The sequence below is a fragment of the Oryzias latipes genome, chromosome 15 (genome assembly GCF_002234675.1).
Source record: "Oryzias latipes chromosome 15, ASM223467v1".
Lineage (NCBI taxonomy): Eukaryota > Metazoa > Chordata > Actinopteri > Beloniformes > Adrianichthyidae > Oryzias > Oryzias latipes.
Genome location: NC_019873.2, coordinates 29,801,465 through 29,823,521, shown reverse-complemented (window position 1 = coordinate 29,823,521; position 22,057 = coordinate 29,801,465). Strand labels below are relative to the sequence as shown.

Below are 22,057 nucleotides of genomic sequence, written 5' to 3'. Positions count from 1 at the left end.
CGACAGCGCATGCAGACAAAGATGCACGCAGACAACCCACGCAGACGACGCATGCAGACAACATCGCATGCAGACAACATCGCATGCAGACAACGACGCATGAAGAAAAGGATGCATGCAGACGACGCATGCAGCGGGTCCATGGAGCAGTCTTCTATAACTCTGAAAAGGACAGTGAGGAGCAGAGCCATGACCCTGCTGAATAGAGGTAACGTGCACGACTTAAGCCTTGTGCTATCCTTTATGCAAAAACCATCATTCATCTTATTCACGTTGATCGTGTAACCCTTGTGCTATCTTAGGCACTTGTCCTTTGTCATGGTAGGGAGAACACGTCAATGGAAGGGGGGGGTCATCTAAGATGGATAAAGGTGGAAAGATTTCATGTAATCCATGGACACCAGTGAAGATCACAAATCATTGAAGGAAAAGGGTTCAGAGCACTGTCTAGTGGGTCTAGATGACCCAACTCCCAATGTTAAAGTCCCTAGGATAGTAAAAGGGTTAAACTGTTTTTATTTTCAACTATTTCTTATAAAGTTTTTATTTAAATTCTGCTTTTATTTTTTAATATTTTGGTTGTTTTTTTAATGGTATAAATAATCAAACATTGTTACAAGAAGTTTATCATGTTCTTTTTTGGTGAAATCTCCCAAACCAGAAGAGAAAAATCAACCAATAGCAGCGTTTTCTGTAGTTATTTCATTTTTATCTTTTTGTTGTTATAAATGAGTTAGAAGAAGCTTGGAGGCTTGATTAAGGGATTTAGAGTGAAAACATTGAAGGCCTGAGATGTAAGGGAAGCAGGGGAGGAGCAGCAGGAGCAGCAGGAGCAGCAGGAGCCTTGTACCTCATCATAGTTAAAGACAGTAGCAGGAATGTTTGGTCCAAGCAGTCTGCCCGCTGTTTCCCCCTTATCACTCAGCTTCTATGGGAGGACAGGATGAAGGAGGAACAGCTTAGACACACAAACTCTGATGGGATGACACAAAAGCTGCTGTTATTGGCGTGCACAAAGTTACATGAATGTATGATGCAGAGGAGGCTGCTTCATCATTGCATCTCTCATTTTTACTCATTTGCTGGAAAACCAGACTTTTGAGCAACTTTAGGATCACAAAAACATTTAAGGGATTTCAACTGAAACCTGAATTTAGATATATACAAAAATGTCCTTCTTGCCGTTCATTTTACATTTGAAGCAGGCTGTAATTTAAAAGAAAATGTCCCCGGGTCCCAGGAGCTAATGAGATAATACGGTTGAATAGAGTTTTCTGGGGAAAAAGGGGCTTGAAAGTTTTAAAATTAAAATGCTTATTTCTCATTTTTGCTGGACTTGAACTCCAACAAAGCTAAAAAAAAAGTGTTTCCACTTGAATGTTGGATTTTCTCTGAGGAAACATCTGAGCAGACGAACAGATCGGCTGCAGGATCCTCCAGACCAAAGATGGAGAGAAATGAGGATGAACGTGAAGTTAACCTCTCAATTAGTTCTGAAAAGTGACTCAAGTGTTGGACGTGTGACGCTGATGCAGAACATGGCAGACGTGCCACTGAGGAGTCCGTCGCCTTCGGGTTCGGTGGCGGTGGTCGCTCCTCGTCACATCCCTGCAGTTTAACGGTCATGAGGAGAACCACACGAAGCCAGACGCCTCCTCCTACCTGCAGGTGCTCCGCCTTCGGAGGGCCGTCTTTGAGACGTAGCTTCTCAAGGTCGAGGAGGAGCAGCTCTTTGCTGTCACGGATGTTTCCCGCTGACGGGAGGCGGACCTTCTGCGCCCTCTTCTGAACTCTGCAAAAAAAGGAGGGGGGTGTGACGTCCAGTGTTTGGCGATCACAGTCCGTGAGCTCCGTCATCTCACCCTAGGGGGGCTCCTTTGGGCAGACCCATGGAGTTGGTGGGTTGGCTTGGAGTCAGTGACGGCAGGACGGAGCTGAGGAAGGCCACCGGGTTCTGGATGGGGCTGGGGGTGGAGCTGCTTAAGGTAGGGGATGAGGCCTGCGGGGGGGACTGGGCTCGTAAGGAGGACATGCTGTTCAGAAACGAGGCTGGAGTCGGCGAGGACACGAGGGATGGGGGGCTGGTGGGGGACTTCAGCACCCTTGTCGGGGAGAACGGCGGAGGGATCGGGGAGCTGGCAGCCGAGGAGTTGAGCTCAGCGGCCAGCTCCTGCAGGAGAGGAACGGGAGATTCTGTTGGAGACGGACTCATGACGGGGGACTGGGCCTGAGCTGCTATGAACTCCTTAGGCCGGGCGTAGTTGAAGGTGGAGGAGATGGATGTGAGGTTCATGAGCGAGGCGTGGGCGCTCCTCAGGACGGCAGCTGGAGAGGAGATCTGCTGCGTGTTCAGATCCGGGGGGAGGATGCTGAGCTTTGGCGCAGGGGGGGAGGAAAAGGCAGGGGGGAGGGCAGTCCTGGAGAGAGCCGCTGGGGAGAGGTTCAGGTGGGAGGCGTGGATGGTGCTGCTCTGACCTGCAGGTGGTGTGCTCAGGAGTGGGGCGGGTGGAGGGGAGGGGAGCGTCTTCACATGTGGAGCGTGCAAAAAGCTCAGAGGAGGAGCAGGGGAGGGTTTGAAAGGAGGTGAAGCCGTAGCCGTGAGTGTTGGAGCAGAAGCAGGGGTGGAGGTAGGTGGAGGAGGGCCAGAAATCTGTGGGGGGGGGCTCAAGACAGACTGGAAAACTGGCACCTGAGGTTCCCGCTGCATTCTGGGAGACCACATCAGACTTTCAGGGGGGCTCTGGAGCTCCGGCTGCAGGGGGGATGGGGGCTGAAGTGGAGGCCGGGTGGGGGTCCGGGGCTGGGACTGCGTCTCCTGCTGTTGCTCCAGGAGGACCTGGTTGTGCAGGAGCTGCAGCTGACTGGGATCCCTGCAAAGGGAGCAGAGGAAACATTTCATGGAGGATGGGAGTCAGATGTCCTTTTATGGACTCGCACGCCGGCCGCTCCACCAAAGCTCCAAATACAGTCAGAATTCTCTCTAAACAGGACTGGAGCTCAGTTTTGCCTAAAACTAGAGCACGTCTGTGTCTGACCTGCAGCCTGTTCCAGGATTTCTGGGAGTTTCGTCTTCATCAACAACAACCAAAAAGAAAAAGGTCATAGCAGACGAACAGAGGATTCATGAAACATTCAGACATCAAAGTAAACTTTAGAAAGTGTGAAGAATAAACTTACAAATAAAAAACTCCATCCTTAGTTTTAGAAAGCTGAAATAGCCACATCTGAAGAAGTCTGCCTGCGTTTATTCATGAACTGATAAAGCTCTGATATGATGCAGAGCAGGAGGAGAGGCCCCGCCCCCTCTGCTAATGTTAGCTTTGACGTGGGACTAATAGCCCCGCCTCCTCCAATGGTGTTACCTATTGGCTGACAGGCGGGACTGGTTAGGATGCGTTTTGGCAAACTGATGATCAGAACCTTTTAATTCTGTTTTCTGTTCTGGTTTTTCTGCAGCTTCACTCACAGTTTGGGTTTGGCCAGCACCGGGGGGGGCTCTTTGCCGGCTGAAGCCAGGAGGGGGTCTTCCTCAGAGTCACTGGAGGAGTCGCCCTCCTCATCCTCGGGCAGTTTGAAGTGCACTCTCAGACCGACCCTGGAACCAGAGCGGGGGTCTTTGTGGTTATTCAGGGCGCCGGTTTTCAGGCAGGAGTTTGGGGGGGGGTCAGGGAGGGACACCACAGCGCCGCTCTGGGTTTGGTGCTTTGAGGTCTTCTGGACCAGCGTGGTCTCTGAAGGTCTGGACCCGCCCTGCTCAGAACCTGGAGAAGAGCTGCTGGGCTTCAGATGAGAGAAAATCTTCCTGCCGCTGAGCCCCCCCCGATGTGTCCGGCTGACTCCGAGGGGCTCCGGGTCGACAGAACCAGGATCTAGGTTCCCGGCAGAGCTGGAGACAGGCAGGCTGGTGCGGTGGGGGTCTGGACCGGTCAGGGGGGCGCTGTGGGGCTCCAGCTGGAGACGGCTGATGGTCAGCGGGTCCAGACGGGCGATGCTGGTATGGGGCTGGATGCGGCTGCTCACACTGACAGAAGGGGGGCCCTCTGGGACTGGACCGGACTCCAGCAGAGAACCGCTGAGCGGCCTGATGTGGGTGATGTTGCTGCCGTCGCCTGACGAGCATCAAGGAGTTAATCCAATGATCAGCAGGAGAGCGACCTGTGGGGGGGGGTTCTTACCTTTGACCTTCAGTGCGGCGCTGCTGGACACGGTTCCATACTTGTTGCTTGCGATGCAGGTAAACATCCCAGAATCCTCAGCAAAGACCTCCGCAATCACCAAAGTGCAGATGTCCTCTAAAGGAGAAACATGGAGGTGGAGCTCAGAGGCATCGTCATAAAAGGTTCTGCTGCAAAATCTCCGTGGGACATTTGGACCGCTGGTCCGTGTGAAAATGATGCGGGTCGGACCCGTCTGCCTCAGGATGGAAGAACACCTTATATGGTCCAGAGTCTGGGACAAGCAGTGCTTCAGAAGAGGAGCATAAACACCTCCCACAGTGAGGCTGACAGCTGCTCTGCTGCCACACCGTTTAGTTATGTGAGAAAACAGTGAGAAGAGAAGAAACGAGCGGATTCAGACGGAGATCTGGGCTCTGGAACGAAAACCAGCGAAAGCTCGTAAAGAACATGGAAGCCGCTGCTGTTTACATCAAAGCATCACTTCAAGCATCAGTAAGATCCACTCCTGCATTCAGGAAACTCAAAAATCACATTAAAAGGATTAAAAAACCTTCAGAAATCTTCCATTTTATGAATAAAAACAAAAATCAATTCTAATGCTCTGAGAGAAGAGATGAAAGGAATGATTACGTTTTACATTCATTCATGAGGAGATTATTTTTATGTTTAACATTTAAAGCATGTCAATATGAAAGATTCAAGTTTTGTTTCACTTTGGTTTATTAGACCAGATAGCCAGAAAAAAAAAGTTCAATTCCATTATAAACTACAAATCCCAGAGCCCCGCCCCTTTGGTATCATTGTAGGGACCACAGGGAGTTCATTCATTGGTTGAGGCGTGTTCCTGTTTAGAAGTGCTGCTAATCAGGAGGATCCTTTTGTCTGGAATCCCAAATCTCACTTTTTTGTAGGATCCGGAAGTCCGGCGAGTCCTCCAGGACTTTTCCCTCTCGGAACCAGTCCACCTTCGGCGCCGGCACCCCTTTAACGCGGCACTCCAGCACCACCAGCTGGCCCTGCGATGCAGCGAGGTCCAGCAGGTTCTGGGTGGCACAGACAAGCTGACCATCAGTTTGGTTTCAGGGACACGAAGGTGACTCATCTTCATCGGGTGACTCTACCTTTGTGAACACGGGTGCAGCCATGACCGGCCGGCCGTCTGAAACCTGCTGACCGCTGTGGCTCGGAGCCGAACTCTGAAGGAAACAACACAAAGTCAGGAGAGATGTGAGTGGAAGGGAACCTTCTGGTGACGTTTACCTGGAAGTGGACCGGCTGCACAGATGAGTCCACAGGAGGAGGTCCGGAGGTTTCTGCCGGTGCTGCTGATGAGGCCTCCTCTGCAGGGCCTCCTGATGGAGCTGAAAACTGCTGCCCCGGTAACTCTGTTTCCAGTGGGGGGGCTGCAGGCGTTTCAGACAGGTCTGGGATGTAGGGTGACTCTGTGGGAATCTGGGCCGGAACAATCGGTTCTGGAGCAGCTTGTGTGGGAGATGAGAGCTCCTCCGCTGGTTCTCCTGCGGCGGCCTCGGGCTCGTTCTCCGTGGGGGGGCGCGCCGGACTCGCTGAGGGTCTACATCCAGAAACCTGGTACGGTTTTGTCTGCAGCCTTTAGGAAGGAGACACGAGCCGGATCAGGTTTGGACCGCGGGCCGAACTTCACTTCCATCAGGCAGCAGTAATTACTCACTGGGCTACGTGCTCAAAGAGCTGCTCCACGTCTGAGTCTGAGGAGGACGCTCCTGCACGGGTCAACAGGTCATCAGCTACACAGAACGGTCCCAAAACACGGAGAAACTCACCAATCACCTTCAACATAGATCTCAGCTGACGTGGAGTCGGTTCCGTAGAAATTAGAGGCGAAGCAGGAGTAGCGTCCGGTGTCCTCCTCGAAGGCCTCTGCTATGATGAGGGAGTGCAGCGGACCGCCGGACAGGATCTGGATGTCAGGGCTGTTCTCCAGCTCCTTCCCCTCACAAAACCACCTGCAGGGGGGCAGGAGCATCAGATCTGCTGTCGTTCTGGAGGAGATGAGCATCAAAACAGGCGACACATGGACAAGTACACAAACAGCTCAACACAACAAATGACTGAAATCTTTGGTTTCCATCCTTCTTTGTAAAATACTTCAGACTCTTGTTTTCCGTTTCATTTGTTTCCTGACGTGTAAAACCTAAAGATTGAACCAATATTTTCAGGTGTTGCTGAATTCAAACGCCTCCTTTCTCTCCTCAGACTGACAATGTGGACAAAGAATGGAATCCAACGGTTGTTTCATCTGAAAAGTTAAATGTAAAGAAAAGTTCATCTTCACTAATGTCACAGATGCTAAAGTGAAAATGTAAAAAATCTATTTTTAATCTTTAATCAGGAAAGATCAGCAGCATCGCCTGTTCGTTCATGTTTAAAGAGGATCTATTTTGGGGGGGTGAGGCCTTGTCCCTTCACAGGATCCAGCCAATAAACTCAGGAGGAGGTGATGCGTTACTCCTGGCACTCCGCCGTCACGCAGCCATGAATGTGTTTTCCAAAACGCCTCCACAGAAATGTCCCGCCCGCTACGATCCAGAAATCATCCAACCCTGGCGCTGACGCTCGGCTCACGCAATGCTGCTGGAACGGGCCGGGCCGGGCCGGGCCGGCTCACTTCCAATGAAGCAGGAGCAGGAGGCGCAGACCCACGCCGGCTGCACCTGTCTGGGCCGCTCTCCATCTGAGAGGAGATTCCCTCCAGGATCTCTGGACGGACTCTTCCAACCCCACACACCGTGCCAAAGATAGACTCACAACAATCACTGAGCTACACAACCACAAGAGAGATCTCTCACTAAGTCACACAAACAGGAGTGACGATCTAAACACACAAGGAGGTCAACAACACAACAACAGCTGGTTTTACAAGAAAACAGCAGAAATCCTCTCACCAAACTCTCGTGCTTCACTTCACGGCTACGCCAGCTGCGTGATCACGCTTCAGCTCGTGCTGCCAGAGGTCTAAAAATGGCCTGGAGCTGCATTCTCTCTCTGGACAAGTTTAGGTTAGAGGCTGAACAATGTTCACAAGGACCAACAAGACCAGGCCCCCCACGGCTCCTCCACGGGACTGCTTCAACCTGAGGGTCTGGGACGGAAACCTCATCCACTGTTTCTGCATCAACACACTCAAAGTCTCGTCTGTTGATGAGAAATCTGACAGGAAAACATCCATTATTGAGCTGAGGGCTCTGGAAGCCTGAGTTATGGCCACGCAGTGGGTGGGGCTACACAAACACACACGCCGGTCAGAATCAGCTGTCGGCCATCGTCACCTCTGTCAGCGATTTCCAGAGAGACGGAGCTTCATTCTGAGAGCAGGTTCAAAACACAAACCAACACAACCAACCTGATACAAACTGACTACCACAAACCAACACAACTGGCCTGATACACACGGACTACCACAAACCAACACAACCGGTCTGATACACACTGAGCTACCACAAACCAACACAACCGGCCTGATACACACGGACTACAACAAACCAACACAACCGGCCTGATACACACGGACTACCACAAACCAACACAACCGGCCTGATACACACGGACTACCACAAACCAACACAACCGGCCTGATACACACGGACTACCACAAACCAACACAACCGGTCTGATACACACTGACTACCACAAACCAACACAACCGGTCTGATACACACGGACTACCACAAAGCAACACAACCGGTCTGATACACACTGACTACCACAAACCAACACAACCGGCCTGATACAAACTGACTACCACAAACCAACACAACCGGTCTGATACACACTGACTACCACCAACCAACACAACCGGTCTGATACACACGGACTACCACAAACCAACACAACCGGTCTGATACACACTGACTACCACAAACCAACACAACCGGTCTGATACACACTGACTACCACAAACCAACACACCGGCCTGATACACACTGACTACCACAAACCAACACAACCGGTCTGATACACACTGACTACCACAAACCAACACAACCGGTCTGATACACACTGACTACCACAAACCAACACAACCGGTCTGATACACACTGACTACCACAAACCAACACAACCGGTCTGATACACACTGACTACCACAAACCAACACAACCGGTCTGATACACACTGACTACCACAAACCAACACAACCGGTCTGATACAAACTGACTACCACAAACCAACACAACCGGTCTGATACACACTGACTACCACAAACCAACACAACCGGCCTGATACACACTGACTACCACAAACCAACACAACCGGTCTGATACACACTGACTACCACAAACCAACACAACCGGTCTGATACACACTGACTACCACAAACCAACACAACCGGTCTGATACACACTGACTACCACAAACCAACACAACCGGTCTGATACACACTGACTACCACAAACCAACACAACCGGCCTGATACACACTGACTAACACAAACCAACACAACCAACCTGATACAAACTGACTACCACAAACCAACACAACCAACCTGGGGGGTATTCCAGGAAGCATGTTTAAACTAGCCTGACTTTAACCCTGAACTCTGGCTGAAATCCGCCTGAACTTGCTTACTCGGGGTATGTCGGTTCCAAAAGACCGGATATGAGTTGGCGTAATTACGCTCGACTTGGTAACCCTGGGTTAATGCACGTGCGCGGCTATACATAAAGACATTCTCAATAGATCGCCGATTTACGGAGTCACCATGGAAACGGGTGGAGAAAAAAAGAGAGCGCGACACTTCAGTGAGACGGGGTTAGAGATTTAAATGACGGCGTATGAAGATTATACGTCCATCAAAATGTAATACGGCTGCATCAGCAAAAGAAAGAGTTTCTGCTTGTAGTAGAAGAACAGACAAAGTAAACGCACGAGTTTCTGATCTTATTTCCATTTTCCTTGTGACGCATATGTATATAACTTAACTCAAATTTTTTATCTAACTAAATGTCACATTACTCCAATTCAATTAATCTTTTTTCCATCTTAATTAATTATGATTCTTGAACTCTCATATGTCTAAGTTTGAGCCGGCAGATATGCTCATTTGTATAACAATTAAAAGGACGTGAAAAAAATGCACAGAGTGAATAAATTCATTAAGGACTTCTCTGACATTTTGTTTACAATTGTTGAAGGTAGGAGTGTTATATAAACTCATCATCCTCTCCTTCACTCTCACTCATGGTGCAGAGACGTAAGCATAGTAGGACAAAGTAACTCGGCAAAACACGGTAAAACAGCTAAAAAACTAAAAACATTTGGCAAAAAACCCACACTTAAACCCAAATCCGTCCAGACAGGCAAAGGGAATGATATCCCAGAATCCCTTGCGGTGCCGATCTAACAGCAGCAAGCAGCACCAAAGTTACACCTACTTAATTGAATTAATTTGAATGAAAGGAAAATAATTGTCTGAAAATTACGTGTTATTTTTAAGGTGATCTAACAAAATATGATTTATCTTAACTGAAGGAAATAATTAAGTTAGATCAAAGTAAAAAAGTTTCTCTTTCCAACATCCATATGTGGTCTTATCAGCCTCTCATGGTGGAAAAAGTATTATCTGAGTTTCTTCATCCACTAAATCATCTTCAAATGGACACGCCATGCTGCTTCACCTCTCTGTAAACAAACTAAGCTTCAACTAAACCTGCTCCGGACCAGGTTATGTTCAGAGCATGAGTTGCCATGGCAACTTGACCTACCCTGAAACATACCTCCATTTCTGGAACCTAAAGCTGAGGTTATCAACTTCCTTAGCCTCAAACTTATCGTGGGAGCTAGCATAACCTGCTTTCTGGAATACCCCCCTGATACACACCGACTAACACAAACCAACACAACCGGCCTGATACAAACTGACTACCAAAAACCAACACAACCGGTCTGATACACACTGACTACCACAAACCAACACAACCCATCTGACACACACTCTACCACAAACCAACACAACCAACCTGATACACACCGACTAACACAAACCAACACAACCGGCCTGATACACACTGACTACCACAAATCAACACAACCGGTCTGATACACACTGACTACCACAAACCAACACAACCGGTCTGATACACACTGACTACCACAAACCAACACAACCGGCCTGATACAAACTGACTACCACAAACCAACACAACCGGCCTGATACAAACTGACTACCACACACCAACACAACTGGCCTGATACACACTGACTAACACAAACAAACACAACCCGTCTGATAAACACTGACTAACACAAACCTACACAACCGGCCTGATACACACTGACTACAACAAACCAACACAACCGACCCGATACACACTGACTACCACAAACCAACACAACCAATCTGATACACACTGACTAACACAAACCAACACAAGCCTGATACACACTGACTACCACAAACCAACACAACCAACCTGATACACACCGACTAACACAAACCAACACAACCGGCCTGATACACACCGACTAACACAAACCAACACACCCAACCTGATACACACGGACTACCACAAAACAACACAACCCGCCTGATACACACTGACTACCACAAACCTACACAACCGGCCTGATACACACTGACTACCACAAACCAACACAACCAACCTGATACACACTGACTACCACAAACCAACACAACCAACCTGATACACACTGACTACCACAAACCAACACAACCCGTCTGATACACAATGACTACCACAAACCAACACAACCGGCCTGATACACACTGACTAACACAAACCAACACAACCGGCCTGATACACACCGACTACCCCAAACCAACACATCCAACCTGATACACACTGACTACCACAAACCAAACCTGATTTGCCTGTTTTCAAATGTTTTTCTTAAAGATCATCTCAGTGTACAGATGAAAGGAGTTTTGTTATGAGCTTCAAACGTGAAGAGGAAAACCCCCACCCACGCCTCCATCCATCTGCTACACCCATTTATCCATAGCAGGCTCATGGGGGCTGCAGTCCAAGCCGACACCTTCCTGTCCAACAAAACTTTGTACAGTTGTGCCAGGGACATGCCAAGAGACATGGTCCCTCGAGCATGTCCTGGCTCTTTTCCTGGGCCTCCTCCCAGTGGGACATACCCACAAGACCCCCACAGGGAGGTGTCCAGGAAGCATCCAAAAGAGATAACCAAGCCACCTCAGCTGGGGTCCCTGGATGTTGAGGAGGTATTCTGACCTCCTCCAGGGGCTCACCTGATCCCTGATCTCTAAGGAGTCTCCAGCCCCCCCCCCCCCCCCCCCCCACACACACACACACACACACACACACAAAGGAAACTCAGTGCAGCCACTGGAATATTGACCTGGAATATTTCCTTTTATTTCTGAACATTGCCTGTATATGAGAACTGGACTGAGTGGCCCCTCTTCCCTGGCGTTCCAAACAGGAAGTACCTGCTGGCTCCAAGAAGCTAAGATCCTACAGACCATCTATAGAGAAACAAACAGCTGTTCGGCAGTCATTTTATTTGTCAGAAGAACCGTTCTGGATCTGATACCTTTCTCTAATATCTTCGTAATAATCACCTTTTTTTCATGATTTTTTTTATCACATGTTATTAAGGTTCCAAACTGATCAATCAGACGCCTCAATAAAAGCACATGGTGCCCGCTGGTCCCCACCTCGATTGACAGATTCTCCCCAGCCGCTTTCAGTGGGAGGGGTGTGGCCTTCCAGCAAGCTGACTTGTGACGGTAGTTGCCATAGAAACGTTGACTCAGACTGACTTGGACCAATCACTGTTGACTGGCTCCAAATGGCGGCGCTTGTGTTGCAGAAAAATGGAGACTGAATTGACTTCATTTTGCTGGAGCCGGAGGTTAGGCATTTCCTATGGGTGATGTCCCACTCACTCAGTCCAGTTCTCTGATACAGTCAATGGTTCTGACTCAGAGCTCCTGACCATAGGTGGGGGTAGGAACATAGATGGACAGAGTGATCCAGAACTTAGCCTTTGAGCTTAGTTTCTTCACTACCACACATCTTTACAGGACCTGCATTACTGCAGCAGCTGAACCCATCCATCAGTCAGTCTGATGCTGAAGAACAACACCCCAAGATACTTTAGCTGCTCCACTTGGAGCAGGAGCTCTCCACACACACAGAGAGGGTGAACCATCTTTTTAGAGTGGAGGACCACAACCGTTTTTGGAGATGCTAGGTTTATTTCCAGCTGTTTCACACTCTACCGCAACCTGCTTCAATGCACACTGAAGGGCTTGTTTCTCTGAAGCAAACAGAACATCATCATCTGCATAAAACAGAATTGAAATCTCTTCTTTTCTGAACCGGAGTCCTTTTGGTTCCTGGCTGTATTTAAAATTCGGTTAATAAAAATTATGAATAGTGCCAAATGGAACACGGTGATGTTCCACGTCATTGTAGGGTTATGTGGAACACTCGCGGCGCTGCCGGAGAGACAAACCCTGAAAAGCACAGGAACACTGGTTCTGTGATCTTACCGGACTTCAGGGTCAGGATGTCCTGCTACAATGCAGTCCAGCTGGACCTTGGTTCCCTCTAGAACTTCTCTACTCTTCAGTTTCTGAAGAAAACGAGGAGGTTCACACACAGTCTCCGACAGGAATGAAGCGTCTGTGGAGGCCAAACATTGGGCCTGCTCCTCTGGCTCCCGGGAAACTCCTCCATCACGCTCCTCTTTACTCCTGCAGTGCTGGACCTCCGTATGTACAGAATCCTGCAGAACAGCTGGGAGGTGGCTCACAGGGGGGCCGCCTTGCTGCTTCTCCTCCTCCACAGGCATCACAGCTCGCTCCCTGACATCAGCGCTGCGGGGACATCCGGTCTCTTCGCCCTGGCCCTTGCTCGGGGCCCGGCTCCTGTGGGCCTTGCACGCTCTGGGTCGTACCCGTTTGGAGCTGTTGGCCTTGAAGAGGGAAGACAGCTCCTCAATGAAATCTGCTGCTTTGTTGAGGAACTCCTTCTTGGACTGGGTCTCCAGGTTGTAGGGAGCCTTCGCCTGCCTGTTGTTGAACTCTTCAGCAGAATTCCCGACGTTCCGGTTCAAACCATCTTGCCGAGCCAGCGGTTTGTGCATCTTTCTTTCAGATGTGAACCTTGTGTTTTGGCCTTCGATGCTCGGTTCAGGTGAGGCGACAGAAAAAAGCCCCATAGGCTGAGTGGGAAGAACAACAGAGGGAGGAGCGGAGGACAGACCTGAAGACAAGAAGCTGTTGGAGGAGGTTAATGGTGATGCCGAGCTTTTGACCTCCACCTCTTCAGGCTTTTTTCCGATGGCCTGTTGGGCCAGGTTGACGCTCTTATCTAGCTCCTCCTGACTGAGGAAGGCTGACAGGTCTGGGAATTGGCTGTCATGCTGGCCCCCCGCGTCCTCACCTATGCCTTTCAGGGGCAAAAACACCTGAAAGTGGGACGATGCCGAATCGGAGTGACTCATCTCCCCGCGGCGCTGCTGGGCTCTGGCCTCAGCGAGGTAGCTCTCCCTGAGGAGCTGAGACAGAGACGGCGGCTGCTCAAAGTTGTTCTCCTGCATCTTCCTGGAAGAAAAACACAAAATACCTGCTGAACAAAATTAAAAACAAACCACAAAACAATAGTAAACCACAAATATTTGGTTTGATTACATTCAAACACTTTAAAAAAATGATGTTTTAGAAAACTTTAGCTTCCGTACTTCCAGCTTCCGCGATGAAACCTTGAAGGAGTCGTTTACTCTGTGACCATCTATTTATTCTGAAGGAGGTTTGGGTCATCTGTCTTTATGCTCTTGTTTTTTTGAACAGAAATAATGGCCAGTTTTTGAGCTAAAAACATTTTTCTCCTTTGCAGACCTTTAAATGTCGACACGCTGCTGCCCTAAGCTCACCAGGTAAGATAGACAACTGCCTTATATTCAGAACGTTAAAAAAATAAATGTTTGTCATCAGAAAAACATATTTGTCTATAACAGCAGACAGCCTCAATGATCCAGCAGATTTTTGGAAAGTCATAAGATCTCTATCTACGATGGATACAGCAGTGTTTGCCAGCTTGTGTAGATAAATCCATCCTTATCAGAGAGACACAAAATGTTGAACGGTTTTATCGAGTCCTTTATATCAGCTGGAACATTATTGGACACAGCCATAAATGCTGACACCAAGAATTTCCCCCCAAGCTCTGTTTAACCCTCTTTTCATGTTCAACCTTTTAGTATTGAGGAGCTAAGAAACCTGCACACTAAAAGGTGGCATGGACCAGATCTTTTAGATCAGATGGTGGAACCACGCACACATCTTTTTCATTGAACCTTCTCAACTTCAACTGTTCCTAAAACCTGGAAATCAGCTTTCTAATGTCCACTTTTAAAAGGAGGTGACCGACCGCACTGAACTACTACAGACCAAAGCTATCAATACCGTCTAAAGTAGAGTCTAGTCAACAGGCAACTGAAGGAATTCGAAGAGGTTCAGAATATTTTCAACCAGGATTTAGAAAGAAACATAGCACCAGAACCATGTTTGTTCTGCCTCTGATGAAAAAGAGAAAGTTTTGAATGACCCAAGTGTATGGAGTTAATTCACTCCATACAAGTGAGGCATTTGATTCTGTTGAGCATCTGATTTGAAGGAACAGAACGTATTGGACCATCAAAGCAAGTGGTTGGCTGGATCTCCAATTATCTCTGTGAAAGAATCCAGAGAGATAAATGGAAGGACCCGTTTTCTGATGTAAAATAAAACCCAACTTTTCCACCTAAAAACACCAGTTAAAGTGCTGCTTTAAACACGTTAAGTCAAGATAACAAACAGGATGTGTTGTGTTAACATAACTTTTTGTTGTAATAAATTAAAATATCTGGTGTTTTATTCTAACATCAATTTGAAAGTCATGTAAACTCCTTTTGATTTTGTTATGACTTAAAGCAGGGGATGTCAATCAAATTAAGTTGCAAGTAAAGAACTCACATAATAATTTGACTGGACATTTAGAAGACTATAAAAGCATAAAATATTAGAACTACAATAGTTGAACACCAGTTATTTTCTTAACCCTTGTGCTATCTTAGATGCCCCCCCCCTTCCATTGACGTGTTCCCCCTACCATGACAAAGGTGGATAAAGGTGGAAAGATTTCATGTAATCCATGGACACCAGTGAAGATCACAAATCATTGAAGAAAAAAGGTTCAGAGCACTGTCTAGTGGGTCTAGATGACCCAACTCCCAACGTCAAAGTGTCTAGGATAGTACAAGGGTTAAAGATGCTCCAGCTTCTGCATCCTTTCATTTATCTCAAATCTGCAGTCAAAAACGACATTTTCATTGTTTTTGACGTCTTAGTAGTGATTGGGTTGTTTTATACCAGAACGAGTCAGAGTCTCATTCCCGCTTCAGGCCGTCAGCCTCACCCACCTATCAAATGAGTTTTGAATCTTTCAGTTTAAAATAAACGAGTCCCAATAACGCTCCGGTTACAGAACGTCACAACAGCAAACACAGTAAAAATAGCTGTGATTTCAGAGGTAACGGCGTCCAGGTCCCTCTGACACCGGATCAGGTGGGATCCTGGCAGCGGCGTGCCCACATCAAACCCACTGGGCCGTGACGTCTGCAGGGTTTTCTGACATGAGACACGAGCGAGACGTGGACTGACATTTGCTGCTGACACTCAGCGCCGCCGTGCCCTTCCAGCAGAGCTGCAGCTGTCCAGAACATTTCTACGCTGCAAGCAGGATCCAGCCCAGCCAGTCACAGCTAAGAATAGAGAGGCTCCGCTTACATGAAGAACACAGAAAGTCCTGCAGTCTTTATCCCCACAGATTCTTCTTAATCACACAACACAGGCGTAACCATGACGACATGCCGTCTGACAGGACAAAGCTCTGAAGAAGCAGACCGGCCCCTGGAACAACGTCCAACATGAACGGGCGTCAGTGGACACGAGGGGCAGCTTTACCTTCACCTGTGGATCCCTGCAGAGCACCTGTGCTGGGGGGAGGGGTCCACCTGGGGGGTCTGGGGCTGCTCAGCCGTCCCGGTTCAGCTCTTAACCTGGTAGTTCACAGTCAAAAGTGCAGCAGAGCCGCTACGCTAACCTGTCACCGGGAAAAGCAGCAACATTTGTCAGCACAGTGGTAGTGGGTTATTTTCGGGGGGCCTGACCCTCTGGGTGGTGTCCCTCCTCATTGGGCGCGGGGGGCGTGCTGTAAAGGGATTCCATCCTCCAGCGGTCCGTCTCAGAACTACAGTCCGCTGACTGACGTTGCCACGGTAACGGCGGATGCCGATTCCAGAGAAGACGATTGGATCTTCAGTCGCACTTCTTTCTGCGTTTTGGCTCAATCATCACAACTTTTCTTCCTTTTTTAGTTTGTTTATTCAAAAATGACACAAAAGCAAGCTTTACCATCCCGCTACACTTAAAACAGTGTTAGATCACAAACAGGTCAATTCAAGTGTGTCCGATCACACAACACAGCCTGTGTGAAGCCCAAAAACACACAACACATATTTACAGGGGCATGTTAGGGACACTAAACGCACCAGAAAGAAAACCACCATTTCATGTGAGGAGGAGGAGCTAAACGGAGGATTTTCCTGTGATGAAGGGTTTGGGTTAATGCCACATGCAGAGCTTCCAGACCTCCTCCGACACCAACCAGAGGACGGTCGGCTCAGTAAACTAACGATTCGCTCTTGAATCGAATGCCCTGCACACCAAGTAAACATACATGTACTCATTCCTCTTTGGCAGAGCTGGGAAACACAGTACAATCTGGTTTACCGATGCAGTGAAGGCAACACGAAGCGCAGGGTCTCCTCTGTGAGGAGCCCCAGAGTAACATGCATGATTTAGTAGCAGCAGCAGCAGGAAGGTTGGATTAGCCCCGCCTTCTAAAACATCTTCCAGGTTAAAGGGGAGGACTTTTGCGTCTTCAGCATGTCGGATCTCCTTTGGAAGGAGCAGAGACCGTGTCAGGGTCCCTGAAGGTCACACTCCTTTGGAAGTCGCTCTTCAGCGCCGCGTTTCAACATCACGTTGACACGCTTGTCCTTCACAGTGTCGTGGCCTCGATTCAAGAGAACCGCCGGATCGGTAACTTTGTTCCAAGTTTTAGGGAGAAGGAGGAGGCACGGACGTGGAGGAGCCGCTCCGACATCAGGAGTCCTCACTGGTACGCTTACGAGACTGATCCCCCCTGGAAGAGGAGCAGAGCGGTTACGGATGTGCGCCTCCGGCGGAGCGGGGAGGAGCAGGGAGGAGCACAAACCCACCGGGGAAAGCCGTTCATGGAGAGCTCCAGCTGCAGCTGCTGGTCGTGTGCGGCGTAATCCGGCAGCTGAGACTCCACCGCCGGAGGGTGGATTTGAGGAATGAAGGCAGAGAAGACGGCAGGAGCCAGGTGGGCCCATTCTGAGGGAGAAGAGGAGACGTTTAGGGGAGGAGCTTCAGTCGCTGGTCCTGATGCTGACGGTTCTATCCTCCACTCACAACCAGGACGTCAGCAATAAACCACAGAACCTCCATCTGCAGGTCTGTGAAGCACAGAGAGCAGCTCACAGACCCGATGTGGGCGTCAGAACAATCGTCACAATGAGAGGCGGAGCTTCTTCCATACCCTATACCAGGGGTCGGGAACCTTTTTGGCCAAGAGAGCCATAAACGCCACATATTTTTAAATGTAATTTCGAAAGAGCCATACAATAATGTAGTGTCCTTTTCCCACACGGAGACTTAACCTCTTTTAAGGTTCTTTATTCTGGTTAATGCAGGCTGTAACAAATGCCGTAAATTAATTCAGCAGCTCCTGAATCTCTCCCGCCGAGACGAGAGCGCTTCTCCCAACTTTATATTACCCCTCCCGCTCCAGCCCTCCCATTTCCCTTATTCGGCCCATAGCTGAACCCCATTGGTCCAAATTAACTAACAACAGGCTGAGCGACAGAACTGAGAGCCAATCAGATCTCTGCTTGATGCGTTCAATGAACTCCAGAACTTTTAACGCGGCCCAACAGCCAAGTTAAACTCAGTCCGCTACAATATGTTTAAAACTAAATATTCAAGTGAATGTGTGCATTTGATGTAATTTCAACACTTTTAAAGTACAATAAGTCTGTGGATTATTTTTAATAACATTGTTATGCTGTTGCTAATAAATGATGAGTATTTCTCGTGGTAGTTTTGTTGATGGTCTAGTCTGGTTGATACGTGGTGAGTTTCTGCTTCGTTCAGGCGTTGAGACTTTAAACGTGATCATAGGTCTGAATGTTCTGTAGATGTGAGACAGACTGATCACATGCAGACGCGGAGCCAAACACACACACTCACACGCTGCAGTGAGTGACGGGCAGCAGGTTTTATGTTTTTACAATCCCTGCGCGGTTCACCTTACTGACCGAGCCCACAACTCCACCCTCACCCTCTGCTTTCTCCCTCTCAGTCACATCCCGTCCCCGCTACTGCGCGCTCTTTCTCAGAGACGGGGGCGCGCAATTTTAGGCACGGCAATTCACAGGTTTCCGGCTGGTACAAACTCTGTGAAATAATAGATAATAGTAAAGTGATAATGCTGGCGCAGATCCTTCTCTCCAAGCACCGCTACTACTGTGCGCCTCTGCCATCGCATCGCGCCCGAGAAGGACTGGTCTAATGAAAAAGAAAAAATTAAAGATTTGTCTGCGAGCCACATGTGACCATCAAAAGAGCCATATATGGCTCGCGAGCCATAGGTTCCCGACCCCTGCCCTATACATTACCCTTATGCCCCCCCTTCTGGTGTCAAGAAAACCCCCATTAATCAGCATCACGTGACAAACAGCAGCCCCCCCCCATCCAGATTCTGTTCTGAATCTATTGATCTTCTAATGGAAACGAGTTGTTGTTCACTTTTCAGCACATCCCTTCAGGGGTCGCCACAGCCAATCAGCTTCCTCTGATCCCCACAGGTGGCTGGGCAGACATTTTTACGCCAGATGCCCTTCCTCACACCGCCCTGTATTCTATCCGGGCTGGGGACGGGCACAGGACCCAGACTTGGTTGCTACATAGTTAGGATTCCGGAGCTTCATCTACTGTGGAGGATTTCAGAGCAAGGCCGAAAAGCTTGGACATTTCCTGTTGTTTTGGGTTTGGAATGCATTTCCTGGACGGCTTCTTGGGTTTGTGTGCTGGACTCTTCACTTTCTGGAGGCTCTCTGAGGTGTTCGAGGAGAGTATGACCCACCCGGCTGAAAGCTGTACAGGCCTTTGACCACGCTGGCCATGGTGGACGGCTGCACCTGGAAAGGCTTGGAGTGAGCAGTGATGAGCAGATCTGACGGAGGAAGAAACCATTTGGTTAGAACCGTGCAGAAGATGCTGAAGGTAAAACGTGACGGTAAACCGAGACGGCGGGAAACTGACGCATCAGAGCGCTCAGGTGCTTTTCTGCAACGTGCTCAGCAAACAGCTGCATCAGATCCCCCTTCAGGTCTCGGTTCAGTTTGGACTCGATGTAGAATTTGTTCTGAAACATTGAAAGAAGAAAATGAGGGTGAACCGAAGGACTGATGCACTTTTAAGGCAATGAAATGACCCGATTGGGTCAGGAGGACGACGCCTACAAAGTAGATGAAGACGGGAACGATGCACTGCAGCGAGGCGGTGAACTGAGTCAGAGCAGCGTTGAAGTTCTCGATTAGGTTCTCTGCCGGGCTGGCCTGTGGGTTTCAGCAGAACCGTTAATCTGACTTTTGCGGTTCTAGGTGGACTTCTCTCTGCGGTTCTGTCTACCTGAAGCTGCGTGGAAACCTGCTGCAGGTGAGTGGTGATTTTGGAGGTCAGGTCGCGGTAGAGCAGCTCCGAGTGCTGCTGGCAAACACACTTGTAGATGTAGCTGGAACCAGAACCACAACTGAGAACTGCAGACAAAAATACAAACCCGCCGGATCGGCCCGGTTCTGCCACAGACGTACCCATAGATCTGTGCATAGGAAACGGAGACGTGGTCCGCCGGGTTCTGGATCAGCAAACGGTCGATGGCCTTCTCCAGGTTGGGCCAGTGGTTCTTCCTGTAGTCCTCCACGGCCATGGCATTCAGAACTGAGGAGAGGGGGATCTGGGTCTCAGCAGCAGAATCACAGACCTGGTCTGCTGGTCTACACCAAGTCCAGACCAGGTCTGCTGGTTGGTACAGTCCAGGTTTAGTTACGGTTTGATTTGAAGAGAAAAACGTTGCTGCAAAATTAATGAAAGAGGAAGAAGCCCGTCTGTCTGGATCAGAACCCTGTCTGTCTGGATCAGAACCCTGTCTGTCTGGATCAGAACCCTGTCTGTCTGCAGCAGAACTCTGTCTGGATCAGAACCCTGTCTGTCTGGATCAGAATCCTGTCTGCAGCAGAACCCTGTCTGTCTGGATCAGAACTCCTCACATGTGAACTTACGGAACTTGGAGCTTGAATCCGGGGAGACTTTCTTGGCCGCCGGGGAACCGGGACAGTCCGCGTCGCTGACCTCGCTGCTTTCGCTGTCGGTATCGGAATCCATGAGCCTGGACCCTCCAGCGGTACCGGGGCGGACCTTCCAGCGTGCGGTCGGCCGCTCTCGGTTCTGCGTCGTGGGACAGACCTCTGACCCGGTTCCGCTCAAGAACCTGCGGACTTTAGCACCGCTGCCGCAGTAATTGTGGTTGAGGTCATCTTTCACGTCCAAACTGTCGAACTCCATGGCCTCCATGTTTACAGACGAATGTAGGAGCAACCGTGACGCATACTAAAACACGGCTGTGGTTAAAAAGTCATAAAGAAAGAGACAAACTGGCAGTTGTTTGTGGTGCTGTACATTTCGATCTTTACGACACGGGTGAGGACTTTACGACACTCGTTTTAGTATGTACGGCTGTGGGGGCTGCTGGGAAATGTAGTAATGGAAACGAGTGTCTCGCAATACATTGAAATAAATTCTATTTTTTTGGTTTATATAAATGGATAAAAACTTTACTTCAACAAGAAGAAAAAAAATCAGAATAAAAGTAGAAAGAAAAACATATGGAAGAGTTTAGAATAAAGTATTCTCTAGTAAAACGTAGAATTTATTTGTATCTCCAATAAACCAGAGGATCTGTCTGACAACCATCCATCAGAAACGAACAACTTTCATCAATTTTAGTTTAAACCGTTAATTTCTAAAGACATTTAAAACACAAACGTTATTTTACTCGCAACAGTAAAATCACTAATCTGCCATTTCCAGTTATTTCTTTAAATAGGTTGATGTGAAATTTCAGTTTGTGTGTTCAGGTGACATCCAGATGTCTGCCAGAGGTGAGCATCACTTGGCCTCATTCATGATTTTGCCATGTTGTTGGATCAGATAACCGCCATGGTTCCAGGGGGGTATTCCAGGAAGCATGTTTAAACTAGCCTGACTTTAACCCTGAACTCTGGCTGAAATCCACCTGAACATGCTCACTCTGGGTATGTCGGTTCCAACAGACCGGATATTGGTGTAATTATGCTCGACTTGGTAACCCTGGGTTAATGCACGTGCACAGCAGGTACGTACAGACATTCTCAATGGATCGCCGATTTCCAGAGTCACCATGGAAACGCGTGGAGAAAAGAGAGAGCTATGCTTCAGTGAGACGGAGTCTGAGATTTTAATGACGGCAAATGAAGATTATACGACCATCAAAAAAGTAATACGGCTGCATCATCAGCAAAAGAAAGAGTTTCTGCTTGTAGTAGAAGAAGAACAAAGTAAACGCACGAGTTTCTGATCTTATTTCCATTGTGAGGCATATAACTTATCCAACTTTAATTAATTTAATTGGTTAAAAGTAATTTATTCAACCTAATTTCTTACGTCTATCAAACTA

The 22,057-nt window shown here is 48.6% G+C and overlaps 2 protein-coding genes across 4 annotated transcripts in view; both read right to left on the bottom strand.

Annotated features, from left to right (window-relative positions):
• The window catches only part of mypn (myopalladin), a 30,392-nt gene extending 14,001 nt beyond the window's left edge, over positions 1-16,391 (bottom strand). The window contains exons 1-13 of one of the 3 annotated variants that reach the window (XM_023963238.1): positions 16,159-16,388; positions 12,703-13,758; positions 5,988-6,163; positions 5,869-5,920; positions 5,439-5,787; positions 5,300-5,374; positions 5,080-5,221; positions 4,176-4,292; positions 3,467-4,109; positions 2,690-2,870; positions 1,863-2,170; positions 1,663-1,792; positions 851-928 (exon numbers count right to left, since the gene is read on the bottom strand). In XM_023963238.1, coding sequence (XP_023819006.1) covers positions 851-928; positions 1,663-1,792; positions 1,863-2,170; positions 2,690-2,870; positions 3,467-4,109; positions 4,176-4,292; positions 5,080-5,221; positions 5,300-5,374; positions 5,439-5,787; positions 5,869-5,920; positions 5,988-6,163; positions 12,703-13,754 — 3,303 coding nt within the window. In that variant the 5' untranslated portion in view covers positions 13,755-13,758; positions 16,159-16,388. Of the gene's footprint in view, positions 1-850; positions 929-1,662; positions 1,793-1,862; positions 2,871-3,466; positions 4,110-4,175; positions 4,293-5,079; positions 5,222-5,299; positions 5,375-5,438; positions 5,788-5,868; positions 5,921-5,987; positions 6,164-12,702; positions 13,759-16,158 lie in introns of all 3 variants that reach the window. The other 2 variants (XM_023963236.1, XM_023963237.1) reach the window with 2 other exon arrangements.
• A 168-nt stretch (positions 16,392-16,559) lies between these two features.
• cacul1 (CDK2 associated cullin domain 1) lies at positions 16,560-21,074 on the bottom strand. Its single transcript, XM_004077506.4, has 8 exons — positions 20,625-21,074; positions 20,157-20,283; positions 19,975-20,077; positions 19,806-19,901; positions 19,606-19,708; positions 19,427-19,516; positions 17,478-17,616; positions 16,560-17,401 (listed from the first exon to the last, which is right to left on the bottom strand). Exons 1-8 carry the CDS (start codon positions 20,914-20,916, stop codon positions 17,362-17,364), a joined length of 990 nt encoding a protein of 329 aa, XP_004077554.1. The 5' UTR covers positions 20,917-21,074; the 3' UTR covers positions 16,560-17,361.
• Between the last annotated feature and the right edge of the window lie 983 nt (positions 21,075-22,057).